Below are 18,934 nucleotides of genomic sequence, written 5' to 3' on the forward strand. Positions count from 1 at the left end.
CTAGCAACATTCTAAAGGATAATTATTCAAGTTGAGAAGCGTGCCTCTCAGCTGTTCTGCCAAGTTAACTACCATCTTAAACTTTGTGTAGAAATTTCATTAGCGAATCCTATCCTTGAAAGGTAACTTCACATTCCGAAAAGAGCCGGGATATAACTTACTCAATTCATAACTAAAAGTGCCATTGTGATTTCTCAGAATTTTTGCAAAATAAATAATTTTCGTTTGTTTCATGTTTTTCTTACACTAACACTACTTCAGTACCCAAGTATCCAACCAGTTACATAAGAATGTTGTGAATTTTTGTGGCTTTTCCTTACAGCGGACGGCTCCAGAAGATATTTATTGCTGAAAGTTTTTCAGGCATTTCTCTTTAGAACATTAGGAGCGTCTGTGACTTCTGTAGTAGTGTGGGGGTGGAAATTGCATCCTGCAGGAGCCACAGGATAAAGGTTACATCTCAGATTAATCCATTGTGCAGAATAACAGAATCTCAGATAAGCCCCACGCTCACAGCCCTCGTGAGTTCAACTCTATGTCTAAAGTGAAGGAAACATTCACGGCATTCGCTTCAGAACTGCTACAAATTCGTCTGGCAATAGGCCGCACCGCTCGAACTGTCAACGCAGCTGGCACTGCTAAGACTATCCTACGACTTCCGCATCGCTGGCAGCGAGTTATACACAATGCTGGTGACTACTTTGAAGGTCAGTAAAACTTTGAAACACGTATCTATTTTGAACGAACTGTAAATAAATAGTTGGTACTATTAAAGCTCCAACCCTCATATTTTATGTCTCTAAATTTTTCTATCCTCAAAAAGCGCGTCCTTTTTGTAACTGTTCACTGATGTATGCAGAAAAATATGTATAGAATCTAACTTGACCAATTACCAGTTCGGGAATGATCTATAACTTCAAGGTGGTATATTGGGTATATTGTCTGTCACACGCACCGAAAGTCAGTCTTTGTTTCGAGCTCGAGTAGGACAGCTATGTTGGTCTTTGTGCCGTGCGAAGAAAGTGCGCCATGTGCATCTTTTATACTGGAAACTGACTTAATTGAAAATACAGCTGAAATGTTTAATGCATTTGTCAATTGAGACTAGTGAATATGAGCAATTCTGTGTAAGCCTGAAAGAGCCCCCCCCCCCTCCTCCCCCAGCTAACCACGCGGTCTTACGCGCTTCTTCCCGGGCGGGAAGGCGAATGCGGACTGCTTCCTCTTATTCCGTCTCAGTTACACTATGTTGGCGATTGCTACTCAAATACCGTCTCCACGTACGCATACACCCGAACTCCAGAATCACTCTAGCACGCAAACATTTGGGGTTACAAGCACATCTGGTATGACGTTCCCGGTGGTGGGGGTTGTCCACAGCGTGCTGAACCGCACAACAACCCTGGAACCCTGGGTTCAGTGTGGGGCGGCGGTGGGGTGAGCGGACTGCTGTGACCTGTTGTTGGGTTGTGTATCGATGAGGGCTACGGTGGGACGAAGCCTCTGTCATTTCTAGGTCCCCGGTTTAATACGCAATACAATACACATAAGTCTGAAACATTACTTAAACTATATGCAGAATGTTGACGGGTAAGTTTCATTATTTGCCATGTGTTGATGAGAAACAAATCTCAGTAACATGAAAATATGTTTAAGTATCTTCACTTACGTCAAAAAAAAGGTGGACCTTTACATTATCCCTTCGACAACTAGAAGACGACATTCGGAGCCACACTGATATCGACAAAACGAGTATCAAAGGTTGTTGCTCATTGCAAGAACTGTTTCTCAACACTACTGTTTCCCATTCTGTACGACTAAGCATTTACATAGCTATTTATCTAGCTGAAGAAATGCAATTCTTCATCATCAAATTACGTAATAACGACTTTTAATAAGAATTAAGGAACGGTAGCGTTAGTCACGACTAACATTTTTTTCAGCTCGTTCCATTGATGACATTTCTTGTTGCAAGTGATGCTGCTTTTTTTTTATTTTTATAGGACCGCCATTCATTTTCGGACTATCAGTTTTCGTTAGAGTCTACTATTATGGCAAACAGTGGACAATACCGATGAGATATTTTTGCTTTTAGATTCTAGTGAACTTTACTATAGATATCAACTGATAAACCTTCCTTGAGAGCTGTTATGGCTCTTATAAAATCATCTCTTGACAGCGTAATCTCTATCCGTTTTCTGTATTAATTTTCTGCCTCAACTTGTGTTCATGAAAATTAGTCAGCGCACATATTTTAGTGGTTTTGAGAAAAACGTGAACGGAAACATGGGCGTACCCGAGAGGGCTGGGAGGCAGCTGTCCCTCCCCGCCTCTCCCCTCGCCTGAATACTGTACGCCTACATACCTACTGTTGTCGATAAAAGTATAAAAGTCACGATACGACTTCCAATATACAGGGTGTCCCATTTATCTTAACCACCCTAAATAAATGTTTGTCCAGATGCAAATTACAAAATGTTTCAAGAAAAAGTTCTTTAGCTGTCAGGGGGACATCAGCATAATTGACTTCGTTGTAGGGTTGTTTTTTTTACAAAGATATGAACGACGGTATGCCTTTTTTAAATGGAAGCCTGTATTTTTTATTCGTTAATTTATTTACTCTTCTAAAGACATATTCAAAAATGTATCACAGTGTACACATTCATTGAAACACAACGTTATTAATTACATAACACAACATTGACGTTGACGCTCCCAGCGCTTAGTGCAGGTATTCGGGGTAATGGAACACATCCACGTGCTGACACTGAAAGGGGACAAATGTAAACGTAAGTAGAATGCACATCCGTCATTCCGTCAACCATCGTCAGTCGGAGAGTTGTGTGAGTACAATGTACACCAACGAAGAGAAGGTAGAAATGCTACTCATCTATGGGGAATTTAAGTTATCAGAACAGTAACTGCAATATTTTTTCTGATGTACGGGTACATTTAGTACAGTAGTTTAGTCCTTTTAATTACTGTTGTGTAGAGTAGGCATACAGTATAGTCTGTCTTTCCTACTGCATTGACATTACGTTAATTCTATTGTTGTTGTTGTTGAAGGTAGGGACGAAATGCTACGCAGGCAGCGGAACTGTACAGAGAGCGATATCCTGACAAGAACCCACCTTTCCAACGGACGTTTCCTCGTCTTGCTGCGACGTTTCAGGAAACGGGAAATTTCAACCCACGACAACGCAATCGTCGTACCATTCGCACAGACGAAACTGCCGAATTTACTGTTCTCGCTTCCATTGCTATGAATCCACATGTGAGCACACGACAGCTTGAACACGAGATTGGCATTCCTAAAAACCAGTGGAATTACATGGGAAAGATTTCCAGAATCGTGTACAGTTCCGTCATTGGGCACAGCAGCAAATCCACGCTAACCCCAACTACTACTCCTATGTTCTATTTGCCGATGAATGTTCCTTCTCAAACAAAGGACGGTAAATAAAAGGAACATGCATTATTGGTCCAGCAACAACCCACGATGGCTTTGACAGGTGGAACATCAGCGTCTGGTGTGGGATGCTTGTTAGTACTTTAATTATTGGCCCTTATTTCATCAATGGTAGTCTAAACGGCACAGCGTGAGCCAACTTCCTCAGACGAATTCTTCCTCCTCTTCTGGAGACGTGCCGCTAAGAATCAGAATGCTTATGTGGTATCACATGGATGTCCAGCACACAATGCCTTGCGTGTACGTCGTGTTCTGAACTTAAAATATCCTGCCAGATGGATTGGTCGAGGAGAAACAGTTACTTGGCCTGCTAGGTCTCCTGATTTAAATCCTTTGGACTTTTTTCATTGGGGATGCATTAAGGACGTTGTCTATCGCGATATTCCAGCATATCCAGAGGACACGCAGGAACATATCGTGCTTGCTTGTAATTCTCCTCAGCAGGCAACACTGGAAGCAGTAATTAATTCTTTCATTCAATGAGTGCACCAGCGTATCGATGTCCAGAGTCACCATTTTGAGCACCTTTGAATGTTGTTCTCCTGGGAAATGGTACAGGAGAGTCGAAGTCAATTTTGTGTTATGTTTTTGCTTGGTTTTAATTTGTTTTCTGACAACTCCAGCAAATGGACGATTTTGTGATCATGGGCTCAAAGTCAATGTTGTGTTATGTAATTAATAACGTTGTGTTTGAGTGAATGGTACACGGTGATACATTTTTGAATAGGTTTTTAGGAGAGTGCCATTTAAAAAAAAAATCATACCGTGGTTCATATGTTTGTAAATAACAAAGCTGCAACGAAGGCAATCATGCTGATTGATGTCCCCCTGACGGCTAAAGAACATTTGCTTGAAATATTTTGTAACTTGCATCTGGACAAACAGTTATTTAGGGTGATCAAGATAAATGGGAGACCCTGTATAATTAGTTAACTTTTGAAAAACAACTCTGAGCTCCCGGTCAAGTTGCATTCATACAGTACGTTACCACAGCAAACAAGGGCAAAGCTCTCCAGCAGCCGGCGCGCCTAAGACGGACGAAGATTGATTACCGAATCTGACCGAGCGCCCGCATATTCGGCTGCCAGCGCGACTGTGCGATTCGAAATAAGGCGGGAATGGAAGGAAGCTGCGAGGTGCTTGCAGTTATTTGACTAGTTATTGTTTTGAAAGAGCCAAACGTAGGTGATGAAAAATATTCATTCATTGTACACATCCAACGAAATATAAAAAATCTAGTAGATATTGTGGTGCAATACGTGCTTTCTGAATGATAGCAGTGGACATTCGAAATTCTCTTGTGACTATTTATAAATAATTTTAATATTTTATCTGTAAAAGGAAAATTGTTCTTACCATGGTGTAGGTAGGTATAGGTAGGTAGGAAGGTAGGTACCAGAAATTATTAAAATTTTGGCAATCATATCGATTTATGCAGCTAGTATACATTTTACATACGTAGCACAACTTTGCAATTTCTCGATAGTATGGCTGTCTAAAGTAGAGCCTCGCGTTTTTTTTTCGAACGTTTGCATTACACAATCCAAATGTCAACTTTTAATGCCAAATTGTACAAGCTAGTATACTTGTGTTTGGTACTTGAACTGCTAAAATTATGTTTTTATCCATCTGTCTTTTTCATAATTATCATTTTCACGTGTGCACAGATATATGAATAAAGATCTTTTGATTTTGATACATCTTCAAACGAATTTTGTAATTTTAGTTGTCATTTGATCCATTAAAAGGCGTCGACAATTATGAATGTGCATAAATATGACCAATTTATTAGTTTTTAAGAAAATCGGTTAATAATTATTACCTACATACCGGTTTTTTTTGTAAGTCGATTAAAACCCTTATCAGTGAGAATGTCAAAACAAATTAATACCTTAATTAAGTCAGCATTCACTGGCCAGACTATATTTGAAACGCAATTTTTTAGGCTTGTATATTTGTGTAGCCACAAAATACAAAAGGAGAAATATACCTAGAAAAGAGGATGAGTCAAGTGGCAGCATATCTAGTTAGGTGCACCCAGCGCCAGTAATAAAAACTTGGGTAACCCACCGCTGAACCCACTAGAATGGTCGGAATCGTATTCCGTAAATCCTGGTGGTATTATTGACGAGGCAGCTTCTCAATGTCATGCACTTTAACTGCATCAATTCTGGAAGATGGAGAAAATTGTCATGAAAATGATATCGAGCTGTGGGTTGGACGATATTTTGTAATGACTACCGAAAAGCGAATGGAAATGTCAAAGCGATGCTGGGTACCTCCAGAACATCATTGTTTTGCTGGTGATGCTAGACATTTGAAACGTAAATTTAATCACAATTGGTTAGAAATGTACAATCCTTGGCGTTCTTGCTCGAAGAGACTGAAAGGTGCGTCTTGTGTGTTCTGCGTTGTATTTCCGTCTGAACATGTATGCGGTATATAGGGATCTCTAATTGTTCGACCATTCACTAAGTATAAAAATATACACATTATTGTAAAAAACATTTAGGTAGGCGTGTGCGTCTGCGAATTTTTTTGACAACACAGAAACAAATGTAGAGGCTGCTATGCATACAGGGGGCACAAAAATTAGTAAAGATAATTTAAATATATTACAAGTTGTAGTCTATACAATTATTTTTTCGGAACTCATGATTTTTCATTGAGAGTAAAAGAAAAAGATGACTGCGTATTTCAAGATTAGCTTGAACTGAAAGCTGTTTCTGGTGAAGAAGTTTTGAGCAAACACAAAAAGGTCAAAAATGCTTAGAATATATCTCCAATAATACGAGATTTTAAACATACGTAGAGTCCTAATCAGAGAAAAATTTGTCTATGATGTCATAGCCCCAAGTTCGTACAGTATTTCGGCTGATCAATCAGCTGACATATCAGGAAATGAACAACTATCAATAGGTCTTAGATATTACAGCGAAAAGGGATGAAATGTTAAGGAAGAGTTTATGGGTTTTGTCGACGTAGAAAAAAAATGCATGTCCAAACGACAGCTGCTGAAATTGACTCATCAATGCATTAATCATTCTACATCTACATCTACATGGTTACTCTGCAATTCACAGTGAAGTGCCTAGCAGTGGGTTCTTCGAACCATTTTCATACTACTTCTCTACCATTCCACTCTTGAATGGCGCGTAGGAAAGAGGAACAGCTAAATCTTCCGTTGGAGCTCTGATTTCTCTTATTTTATTATGATGATCATTTCTGCCTAAGTAGGTGGGTGTCAACAAAATAATTACGGATTCGTAAGAGAAAGCTGGTGATTGAAATTTCGTAAATAGATCTCGCCGCAAAGAAAACTGGCTCTGAGCACTATGGGACTTATCTTCTGAGGTCATCAGTCCCCAAGAACTCAGAACTATTTAATCTTAACTAATCTAAGGACATCACACACATCCATGCCCGATTAAGGATTCGAACCTGCGACCATAACGGTCGCGTGGGTCCAGACTGTTGCGCCTAAAACCGCTCGGCCGCTCGGCCGCTCCGGCCGGCCGCAAAGAAAACCGCGTTTGTCTCAGTGTCTGTCACCCCAACTCGCGTATCGTATCCGTGACACCCTCGCCCCTATTACGCGATAACACGAAACGAGCTACCCTTCTTTGCACTTTTTCGATGTCCTCTGTCAATCCTACCTGGTAAGGATCCCATACCGCGCAGCAATATTACAGCAGAGGACGGACAACATTGATGTTAATAAATGCGAGGGACAGGGCTACGACGGTTGTGCTACGATGGCGAGGTCCAAACAATATTTAGAGAAACATATAAAATGGGTTTATATTTAAACAGTGCCTGCCACAGATTACACCTTGTAGGAAACGACGCCAATCATTTCCTGAGATTCTCAACTGCATTGTACCTGTGCAAGATACGGTAATTTCTTTTCTTTCAGGGAACAGTTGTGTGTCAAGAATATGCACCGAAACTACCATTGCTGTGTGAAACAATGTGGTCTCATAAATCACCTCAAGCTCAGAAAAAACATAATATCTGAACGACTAAGGTTCCAAAGTTTATCCATGGTGGTTGGCATTGGGTCACAGCGCTGCGTACGTCGTTTCACCATATCGCACACATTTTCGACTAGCAACGGGTGGCGGGCCGGGGCAAAAGGCTGATATCTTGTGACACCAAGAAGGCACGTGTTCGTGCAGCAAAATGTGGTCGTGCATTGTCTTGCTGAAAAATAGCGTCTGGGATGTTGTGCAGACAGGATATGGTCACAGGTCGCAGGATGTCATTCACGTAGGTCACACTGGTCGACACCATAAGGACTCGAGTTGGCGCTGTATGTCTTGTGCAAATGCAGTCACTATGATGCCGCCCCCACTGTCTGCGCCGAACCAAAATTCGGCCGTCATCTTCAAACAAACTGAACCTGCATTCGTCTGGAAACTACTTGATGCCATTCCTCTTCCCAGTGACGACGTTCCATACACCACTGGCCTCTGGTATGTTTCAGCACATTCGTGAAAGGTAAGCGGAGAAGAGAACGACGCACAAGTAACCCATGCCGTAATAAATGGCTACGGGCTGTCGCCCCTGATAGTGTACCACGTGTTAGCCTGCGCCACTGTCGCGCCAGAGGCGAGTAGGACGCAGATCTGTCCTGCAATGCCATTCGTATGAGGAGTTTGTCTTCTCGAGGGAGGGCTGGTCTGGGTGGTGCGACTTGGCCCATCTCGTCGTGGTCTACAGTGTTCCGTGAACCATTCAGCATACATCGGTTGCACTGCTGAAACGCTTCGTCCCACACGAGCAGTAATTTCCCGGATGGATGTCTCACATTCTTTCATACCAATAATGTACCCTCTTTCAAACTCACTGATTTGAGGGTAAGGTTCGCGCATACGCGCCTACACACCAGCTCAAGTTACAATGATCCATTATCTTCGCTTTATTGCGACAACGAAGCCGCGCGGAGTCCTCCCTCGGGTGTGTGTGTGTGTGTGTGTGTGTGTGTGTGTGTGTGTGTGTGTGTGTGTTAGCATAAGTTAGTTTAAGTAATGTGTAAGTCTAGGGACCGATGACCTCAGCAGTTTGGTCCCTTAGGAATTCACACACATTTGTACATATTGCGACAATGAGAGCCGCAGGCACATTTTACCGGTAGGTGTTGCTGCACTGCGGTATCAGTTTTGACCTTGAACCCACGAGCCGACATGTTTCAAGTGCTAGTCATTTGTGCAGAACATAATGTACAGGATGTTTCACAAATGACCGGTATATTTGAAACGGCAATAGAAACTAAACGAGCAGCGATAGAAATACACCGTTTGTTGCAATATGCTTGGGACAACAGTACATTTTCAGGCGGACAAACTTTAGAAATTACAGTAGTTACAATTTTCAACAACAGATGGCGCTGCAAGTGATGTGAAAGATATAGAAGACAACGCAGTCTGTGGGTGCGCCATTCTGTACGTCGTCTTTCTGCTGTAAGCGTGTGCTGTTCACAACGTGCAAGTGTGCTGTGGACAACATGGTTTATTCCTTAGAACGAGGATTTTTCTGGTGTTGGAATTCCACCACCTAGAACACAGTGTTGTTGCAACAAGACGAAGTTTTCAACGGAGGTTTAATGTAATCAAAGGACCGAAAAGCGATACAATAAAGGATCTATTTGAAAAATTTCAACGGACTGGGAACGTGACGGATGAACGTGCTGGAAAGGTAGGGCGACCGCGTACGGCAACCACAGAGGGCAACGCGCAGTTAGTGCAGCAGGTGATCCAACAGCGGCCTCGGGTTTCCGTTCGCCGTGTTGCACGTCCACGTATCATCTCATGCGCCAGAGTTACCTCTATCCATACAAAATTCAAATGCGGCAACCCCTCAGCGCCGCTACCATTGCTGCACGAGAGACATTCGCTAACGATATAGTGCACAGGATTGATGACGGCGATATTCATGTGGGCAGCATTTGGTTTACTGACGAAGCTTATTTTTACCTGGACGGCTTCGTCAATAAACAGAACTGGCGCATATGGGGAACCGAAAAGCCCCATGTTGCAGTCCCGTCGTCCCTGCATCCTCAAAAAGTACTGGTCTGGGCCGCCATTTCTTCCAAAGGAATCATTGGCCCATTTTTCAGATCCGAAACGTTTACTGCATCACGCTATCTGGACATTCTTCGTGAATTTGTGGCGGTACAAACTGCCTTAGACGACAGTGCGAACACCTCGTGGTTTATGCAAGATGCTGCCCGGCCACATCGCAAAGCCGACGTCTTTAATTTCCTGAATGAATATTTCGATGATCGTGTGATTGCTTTGGGGTATCCGAAACATACAGGAGGCGGCGTGGATTGGCCTCCCTATTCGCCAGACATGAACCCCTGTGACTTCTTTATGTGGGGACACTTGAAAGACCAGGTGTACCGGCAGAATCCAGAAACAATTGAACAGATGAAACAGTACATCTCATCTGCATGTGAAGCCATTCCGCCAGACACGTTGTCAAAGGTTTCGGGTAATTTCATTCAGAGACTACGCCATATTATTGCTACGCATGGTGGATATGTGGAAAATATCGTACTATAGAGTTTCCCAGACCGCAGCGCCATCTGTTGTTGACAATTGTAACTACTATAATTTCGAAAGTTTGTCTGCCTGAAAATGTAATGTTGTCCCAAGCATATTGCAACAAACGGTGTATTTCTATCGCTGCTCGTTTAGTTTGTATTGCCGTTTCAAATATACCGGTCATTTTTGAAACACCCTGTACATGTACTGTGAATATGAACGTCTTATCTTCAGTTGTTCAAGGTGTTCTGCTTTTCTGAACATGAGTGTACATAGTTATTTCGATGTTTAAGAAGCAGTTTGTCGAAATTGTCGAAGGTTCGGAACGTTTTCTCAAGAAGGGAATTCTGGAGCAAGAAAAGTACATTTGCAGTTGTTATCCGCAGCTGGACACACCACATTCAGTTTGGCCTTATGTAACATAGACGAGTGGAGTTCCCTGGTGCAACCGGTCGCAAATGCATTGCAGAGTAAAACCTTTGACGTAATTAACTGTGCAGAACACATCCAAATTATAACAACTACAGTTGCAGAACACAGGCATTCTCCTGAACAAAGGAGTGGAGAGTTATTAAGGTCAGCTAATGAAATTTGCGAAGCTTTGAACCTAGAGCTGCTTCTTCCAAGAACGGCAAGCCGCCAACAACGTAGTGCATATACACTGCACGTGCCCTACACAGATTCGTTGTTGTTGTTGTCTTCAGTTCAGAGACTGGTTTGATGCAGATCTTCATCCTGTGCAAGCTGCTTTATCTCCAAATACCTACTGCAACCTACATACTTCTGAATCTGTTTATTGTATTCATCTCTTGGTCTCCCTCTTCGATTTTTACCCTCCACGCTGCCCTCCAATACTTAATTGGTGATCCTTTGATGCCTCAGGATATGTCCTACCAACGGATCCGTTCTTCTGGTCAAGTTGTGCCACAAATTTCTCTTTTCCCCAAATCTGTTCAGTACCTCACTAGTTACGTGATCTACCCATCTCATCTTGAGCATTCTTCTGTAGCACCACATTTCGAAAGCTATACTCTTCGTGTCTAACTTAGTTATCGTCCACGTTTCACTTCCATACATGGCTACACTCCATACAAATACTTTCAGAAACTACTTCCCGACACTAATCTATGTATACTCGGTGTTCACAAATTTCTCTTCTTCGTAAGCGCTTTTCTTGCCATTGCCAGTCTACATTTTATATCCTATCTACTTCGACCATCATCAGTTATTCTGCTCCCCAAATAGCAGAACTCCTTTACTACTTCAAGTGTCTCATTTCTGAATTCCCTCAGCATCACCCGATTTAATTCGACTGCATTCCATTATCCACGTTTTGCTTTTGTTTATGTTCATCTTATATACTCCTCTCAAGACACTGTCCATTCCATTCAACTGTTCTTCCAAGTCCTTTATGTCTCTGACAGAATTACAATGTCATCGGCGAACCTCAAAGTTTTTATTTCTTCTCCATGGATTTTAATATCTACTCCGAATTTATTTTTTGTCTCCTTTACTGCTTGCTCAATATACAGATTAAATAACATCGGGAAGAGGCTACAACCCTGTCTCACTCCCTTCCCAACCACTGCTTCCCTCTCATGCCCCTCAACTCATAACTAGCATCTGGTTTCTGTACAAATTGTAAATAGCCTTTCGCTCCCTGTATTTTACCCCTGTAACCTTCAGAATTTGATAGAGAGTATTCCAGTCAATATTGTCAAAAGCTTTCTCTAAGTCTACAAGTGCTAGTAACGCAGGTTTGCCTTTCCTTAATCTGTTTTCTAAGGTAAGTCGTAAGATCAGTATTGCCTCACGTGTTCCAACATTTCTACGGAATCTAAACTGATCTTCGCCGACATCGGCTTCTACCAGTTTTTCCATTCATCTGTAAAGAATCCGTGTTAGTATTTTCCAGCCGTTGCTTATTAAACTGATAGTTCGGTAATTTTCACATCTGTCAACACCTGCTTTCTTTGGGATTGGAATTATTATATTCTTCTTGAAGTCTGAGGGTATTTCGCCTGTCTCACATACCTTTCTCACCCGATGGTAGAGTTTTGTCAGGACTAGCTCTCCCATGCTGTCAGTAGTTCTAAGGGAATGTTGTCTACTCCGGGGGCCTTGTTTAGACTCAGGTCTTTCAGTGCTCTATTAAACTCTTCACGCAGTATCGTGTCTCCCATTTCATCTTCATCTACATCCTCTTCAATTTCCATAATATTGTCCTCAAGTAAATCGCCCTTTTATAGACCCTCTATATACTCCTTCCACCTTTGTGCTTTCCCTTCTTTGCTTAGAACTGGGTTTTCATCTGAGCTCTTGATATTCATGCAATTAGGTCCCTTTTCTCTAAACGTCACTTTAATTTTTCTGTCGGTAGTATCTATATTACCCCCCCCCCCCCCCCCAGTGATATACGCCTATACATCCTTACATTTGTCCTCTAGCCATCCCTGCTTAGCCATTACTGCATTTTTGTATTTTCTCCTTTCATAAACTAAATTCAATGTATCTTCCGTTACCCAAGGATTTCTACTAGCCCCCCTCTCTTTACCTACTTGATCCTCTGCTGCCTTCACTATTTCATCTCTCAAAGCTACCCATTCTTCTTGTACTGTATTTCTTTCCCCCATTGTTGTCCATCTTTCCCTAATGCTCTCCCTTAAACTCTCTACAAGCTGTGGTTTAGTCAGTTTATCCAGGTCCCATCTCCTCAAATTCCCACCTTTTTTCAGTTTCTTCAGTTTTTATCTACAGGTCATAACCAACAGATTGTGGTCAGAGTCCACATCTGCCCCGGGAAATGTCTTACAATTTAAAACCTTGTTCCGAAATCTCTGTCTTACCATCACATAATCTATCTGAAACCTTCCAGTATCTCCAGGCTTCTTCCATGTACACAACCTTCTTTCATGATTCTTGAACCAAGTGTTAGCTATGATTAAGTTATGCTTTGTGCAAAATTCTACCAGGCGGCTTCCTCTTTCATTCCTAACCCCCATTCCATATTCTCCTACTACGTTTCCTTCTCCTTTTCCTACTGTCTAATTCCAGTCACCCATGACTATTTAGGCGTGGGCTTCGTATCTATCTTGGCCATAGTAATGCGTTCACTATGTTGTTTGTAGTAGCTTACCCGCACTCCTACCTTTTATTCATTATTAAACCTACTCCTGCATTACTCCTATTTGATTTTGCATTTATAAGCCTGTATTCAGCTGACCAGAAGTCTTGTTCCTCCTGCCACCGAACTTCACTAATTCCCACTATATCTAACTTTAACCTTTCCCTTTTTAAATTTTCTAACCTACCTGCCCGATTAAGGGATCTGACATTTCACGCTCCGACCCATAGGACGCCAGTTTTCTTTCTCCTGATAACGTCCTCCTGAGTAGTTCCCGCCCGGAGATCCGAATGGGGGACTATTTTACCTCCGGCATGTTTTATCCAAGAGGACGCCATCATATAACCGTACAGTGAAGTTGCATGCCCTCGGGAAAAATTACGGCTGTAGTTTCCCCTTGCTTTCAGCCGTTCGCAGTACCAAAACAACAAGGCCGTTTTGGTTAGTGTTATAGGGCCAGATCAGTCAATCATCCAGACTGTTGCCCCTGCAACTACTGAAAAGGCTGCTGCCCCTCTTCAGGAACCACACGTTTGTCTGGCCTCTCAACAGGTAACCTCTCCGTTGTGGTTGCACCTACGGGGGGGGGAAGGGGTCAAATTCGTTATTCTAAGTACAGGCGGGGTTCGGAAAAGACCCATCACAAACATTTGCTCTTTATTGTTACACCTTGCTCAGATAATAAAAATTACTGCTCCATAATTAAAAAAGTATTGAGAAATTATCGAAATTTGATGAATTGGAAGATATCACTTTTTGGATAAATAAGTAGGAGAACTTTGAAACTTTGGCGATAACAGAATTAATCCAGCAAGCAGAAGCTTTTTATCCAGAGGTGAAAGCAACCCTAGGAATTTTACTGGCAATGTCATATTCCACTGCTACAACCGAAACGTCATTCAGTACACCCAGAAGCGTAAAAATATGGCTGAGATCAAAATGTTCCAATACAAGTTAAATGAGCTTTGTATATTCGATGTACATAAAAAACTTTTAAACAGTATGGGCGATTCTTTCATGGGAAACGTCATAAACCTTTCCGCTGAAGATCTTCGAAAATTATTTCCGAAATTTATGTCTCATTAAACAGTTGAAATAAAATAAATGCATATTTATATTTATTTATTTATTTGATACTATAAAGCAGGATCTCCTGTGGATCTTTCCCCTACATACTATATACACCCGACGATTCGTGTAGGTGTCTTCGTGTAATGTGTTGGGCAAAACAAGCACGGGAGAGCCGGCTTAAGAAATTTATCTACGCCAGCTGGGTACGACCATTAACAGAAGTATTTCCTGAAGACAAGCCAAAGTTGCCAGGAAGACAGAACCCAGAAAGAAGGCAGAGATTTTTTTACACCTGCTTTTCCTCTATCAACAGCAGCAGTCCGAGGCTTGGAAAAAAGATTCTTAAAAAAAAATTCTCCTTTGCAGTCCATACAACAGATTAGTTATCTAATACCCATCTGTAACTAGGCCGTATATAATCGTAGGATTTGCAAAAATGTGTAAATTATGTAAATAAGACTCTACCCCTTCGTAAATTTGAGCATGAATACGACCGCAGTACAAGTAATAACGTACCGACGACTAAGACCCAGAGCTGATGTTTCCAATTTAATCCAGGAGTACCTCTCGCGTGATCGGCAGATGCTGTTGTGCAGTTTGTCTTGCACGATTCTGACCGTCAACTAAATGCCATCAAGATTTTAATATGCTGTATTAAAGTCTATCACCACTGTTTAACGTAGGACTGATTGTGACGGAGCTGAAATTACGTCAGACCACTCTACGTACTGCTGTTATTACACTTTGATCTCACACACCTCCACCCCATTCTTCCGACAACTAGGCAGGACTGAATTCTTACTCTTCCATAACGCTCGCTTGATTGTATCAATGACTTCTGCCATCTTAGCTGCTATGTAATAATTGTTTTCAGCATTGAGCTTACCGGATTAAAATGAAATTAGGACAGATGATGAATCAGGTACCGCTCATTAAGCCACGTCACTTCTTATTTCCATCATCACCTTCTGGAAGTAAGGGAACTTCAAAGGAGACAATAGCACAGAGTTCGACGCTTACTGGAGGATATTTTCGCGTTGGTAGGGAATCTGTCACCTGTGCTGGTCCTTCAGTAGTTTGAACATTTATACCTCTAGTAAATCTAGAAAGAAGGAACTAATGCGATGGGAGCCAAGGAAGGGGGACAGGCCTGGGGGTAATGACTGACACTAAGTAATACGTAGTTTCGTCTATTGTGAATCTATGAAATGTATTCGCAGCTGCGAAAACGGATAACAAAGAGCTGTATAAGGGAATGGCGACAGTTAAAATTTGTTTCGGATTGGGACTCGAATCCGGATTTCCCGCTTTACTCGAGTGGTCGCCTTAATTGCTTTGGCTCTCCGTGCGCGACTCACGACTAGACCCTAACTTCCAAGTGTCGAGGTTCCTGCGTCACAATATATTCTCTTACACACATTATGTAATTACCGTGCAGGGGAGGGCATTCCAATTTAAAGTCGCTGCCTGATATCGGCGGACACATGGACGTTATCATCTGGCTGGGAGTCGTGCACGGTTAGCCGAAGCGGTTAAGGTGACCGCTCGCGTAAAGCTGGACATCCGGGTTCGAGTCCCGGTCCAGCGCAAATTTTCGTTGTCATTCCCTTACACAGCTGATGGTTGTCCGTATTCACTGCTGCGAATGCATTTCATAACATCTGTAGTTGCCGCAGCACCTGTACCTTCGAACATGCATGCATGTCTTAACAAATAATGCATCGTTCTTAACAGCACAGGCACTGCAGTATCATATTATGTATCCATTCCATTATAAAGTGATGTCTGACAATTCAATACTCACATGTACCAACAATGATTATGAAGAAATCTGTATACCTACGTTGTTTTCCATAGTTACAAATTAGCACTGCTTGATACATAAGAAGAAAAATATGCATCATATACCATGGGGCCACCAGCCGATGGTTTGTCTGGAAAAAAAGTTTTCAGATAATACCAAAAGTCGCATTTTCAGATTTTCTTCGTATTAATAGTTGTACAGGATTGTGAGAGCAGGACTTACCTTTCTGTATGCCCCTATAAGATAACAGCACATTACAAAATACATGCCACACAGTATCACAGCTTGCGTGGCAATGATCATCCCTGAAAATAATTTATTAATTATTTCTTACGTGACCATAAATTTCACAAGAAATAGTATGTATTCAAGAAGAAAAACCAATAATATTAAGCCACTCTGTTGAAACTATGGTGTCGGTCCAATAAATGAGTTTCACAGTTTTTAAGTACTCTACATCAGATTCCAAATATTAAACGATCAAAGAATAAGACCTTTCCTGAATAAATGTGAGAGACAATTTCTGGCTGTTAGCAGTAACTGGTCACCTTTTCTCTGATTTCCCCCTTTTCCGGTAATGAGTGTTGGCAAACGACCATGTGGGGGAGGGGAGGGGGAGAGAAAACTTCATTGCACTATCGTTCCAAGGTCTTGTTAGTATGGGAAAGAAATAAGTTTTATACTTACATAGTTTCAACTGCTTCACCACCTGTCTAATTAGCGTTTACAACTTTGTACGCTGACCATGGCACATAGTGAGCAAAAAATACTAGTGACTAACAGTCTAGCACTATACTGCAGGTAGCATAGTTGTATTAGACGTGCCAAAATACTAAAGTCTCATCTTGCTACCAGCCAGTTTATTATCCAGGACGCATGAAGCGCTGTTAAGTTCGATATGGTAAGTTAATGGTTGTTGCTGGCATTTGAAAGGGAACTGTGCCGGTACCCTACGTAATTTTATCAATTTCCCCATCGAAGACTCACGATCATCGATCTTATTGACAGGATTAACTAGATCATATAACTCAACGATTTCGATCAACTTCAGCATACTAGTCGGGGGCCGTTCTAAGGCAGCACCTGTGAAATGGTTTATGATACTACAGATTCGTAAAGGAAACATGTAGCTCCGGCTATCATATGTAACATCGGAAATACATCGGTAACATGTAGGGCATCTCCGGAGACAGTGTAAGTGTCTATCCACCGCCAGAGATGGACACCTTAGTGGGCTCTCTGAAGGCCTATCTGGAACTCCGGAAACATGGAATCCACCGCATGCCGGGCCAGTGTGAAAAAATTTATGTGGGTAATGCCATATGAACTGCGTAGCAGAGGTGCAGCAAAATCAGTTACGTGATGGGCTTATAAATGGCGATAATGACTTCTTGCAAGGTATGGAACGAAACATAGAGCCTGCTCTAAGTATAGAACCAATAAATTCAAAGATATTCCCACTACGCCAACTGAAGGACAGGCAATACAAGCAGGACGTCACAGCTGTGTCTTGAGGTCGCGACTCGTGTCACCGTCGCATACTTCCCCTTCAACGGAACCACTACCGGAATCGTCATGAAGGGGGGGCCGATATGCTAGACGAGTCAAAGAAGACAATTGTAAACAAGTAGTTCATCTTCGATATTATGCTACTGCGAAGACAGTAACCAACACCGCCTCAGAATCGCAACAAGACAGTTCACCGAAATACTGCACCATGTGGACGTCGAAAATAGGTAGAACATTCGAGAGCAGTTCACACTCTTCACACACTGGTGACAATTTTGCAGAATATCTTAAACACCTAGAAATACGTCAAATACTGCATCATCGGGCTATAAATAACCTTATCCTTGTATATAATCAGTTGTCGGTTAACATTTCAAAAATGGTTCAAATGGCTCTGAGCACTATGTGACTTAACGTCTGAGGTCATCAGTCGCCTAGAACTTAGAACTAATTAAACCTAATTAACCTAAGGACATCACACACATCCATGCCCGAGGCAGACTGTAGCGCCTAGAACCGCACGGCCACTCCGGCCAGCTTGGTTAACATTTCAGTCAATGTTAATTTAACCACTAAGGAAAGGGGAAAACCTAAACGCAGTTTCTTACCATCTCATAGTGAGAGGAAATACGTTTTATTTAGCACAACGGCCATCCAACAGTAGTCAACAGCCTTGTCACAGTGGTAACACCGGTTCCCGCCAGATCACCGATTTCAATTGTTGTCTGGCTTCGCCAGCAATTGGAGTGGGTGACCATCCGGGTCTGGCGAGCGCTGTTTGTAAGCGGGGTGCACTCACCCCATGTGAGGCCAATTTGAGCCACTTTATTTAGAAGTGGCGGCTCCAGTCAAGAAAACTGATGTCGCATTGACTAGGGCCTCCCGTCGGATAGACCGTTCGCCTGGTGCAAGTATTTCGATTTGACGCCACTTCGTGTCGCCGGGGATGAAATGATGAGATTAGGGCAACACAACATCCAGTCCCCTGAGCGGAGAAAACCTCCGAGACCCAGCCGGGAATCGAACCCGGGCCCTTGTGATTGACATTATGTCGCGCTGACCACTCAGCTACCGGGAGGAGGGAGGAGGGGGAGGAGGAGGAGGGGGAGGAGGAGGAGGGGGAGGAGGAGGAGGGGGGAGGAGGAGGAGGGGGGGAGGAGAGAGGGGAGGAGGGGGAGGAGGAGGAGGAGGGGGGGAGGAGGAGGGGAGGAGGAGGAGGGGGAGGAGGAGGGGGGAGGAGGAGGAGGGGGAGGAGGAGGGGGAGGAGGAGGAGGGAGGGGGAGGAGGAGGAGGAGGGGAGGAGGAGGAGGAGGGGGAGGAGGAGGAGGAGGGGGAGGAGGAGGAGGAGGGGGAGGAGGAGGAGGAGGGGGAGGAGGAGGAGGGAGGGGGAGGAACACGCGATCTAGTGT

At 42.8% G+C, this 18,934-nt stretch overlaps 1 protein-coding gene across 1 annotated transcript in view; it reads right to left on the minus strand.

Annotated features, from left to right (window-relative positions):
* The window catches only part of LOC126298819 (uncharacterized), an 81,237-nt gene that overhangs the window by 16,318 nt on the left and 45,985 nt on the right, over window positions 1-18,934 (minus strand). The window contains exons 3-4 of the mRNA XM_049990287.1: window positions 16,239-16,321; window positions 16,017-16,146 (exon numbers count right to left, since the gene is read on the minus strand). Of these exons, the coding sequence (XP_049846244.1) occupies window positions 16,017-16,146; window positions 16,239-16,321 (213 nt within the window). The remainder of the gene's footprint in view (window positions 1-16,016; window positions 16,147-16,238; window positions 16,322-18,934) is intronic.

Source organism: Schistocerca gregaria, chromosome X (assembly GCF_023897955.1).
Source record: "Schistocerca gregaria isolate iqSchGreg1 chromosome X, iqSchGreg1.2, whole genome shotgun sequence".
In the NCBI taxonomy this organism is placed as follows: Eukaryota; Metazoa; Arthropoda; class Insecta; order Orthoptera; family Acrididae; genus Schistocerca; species Schistocerca gregaria.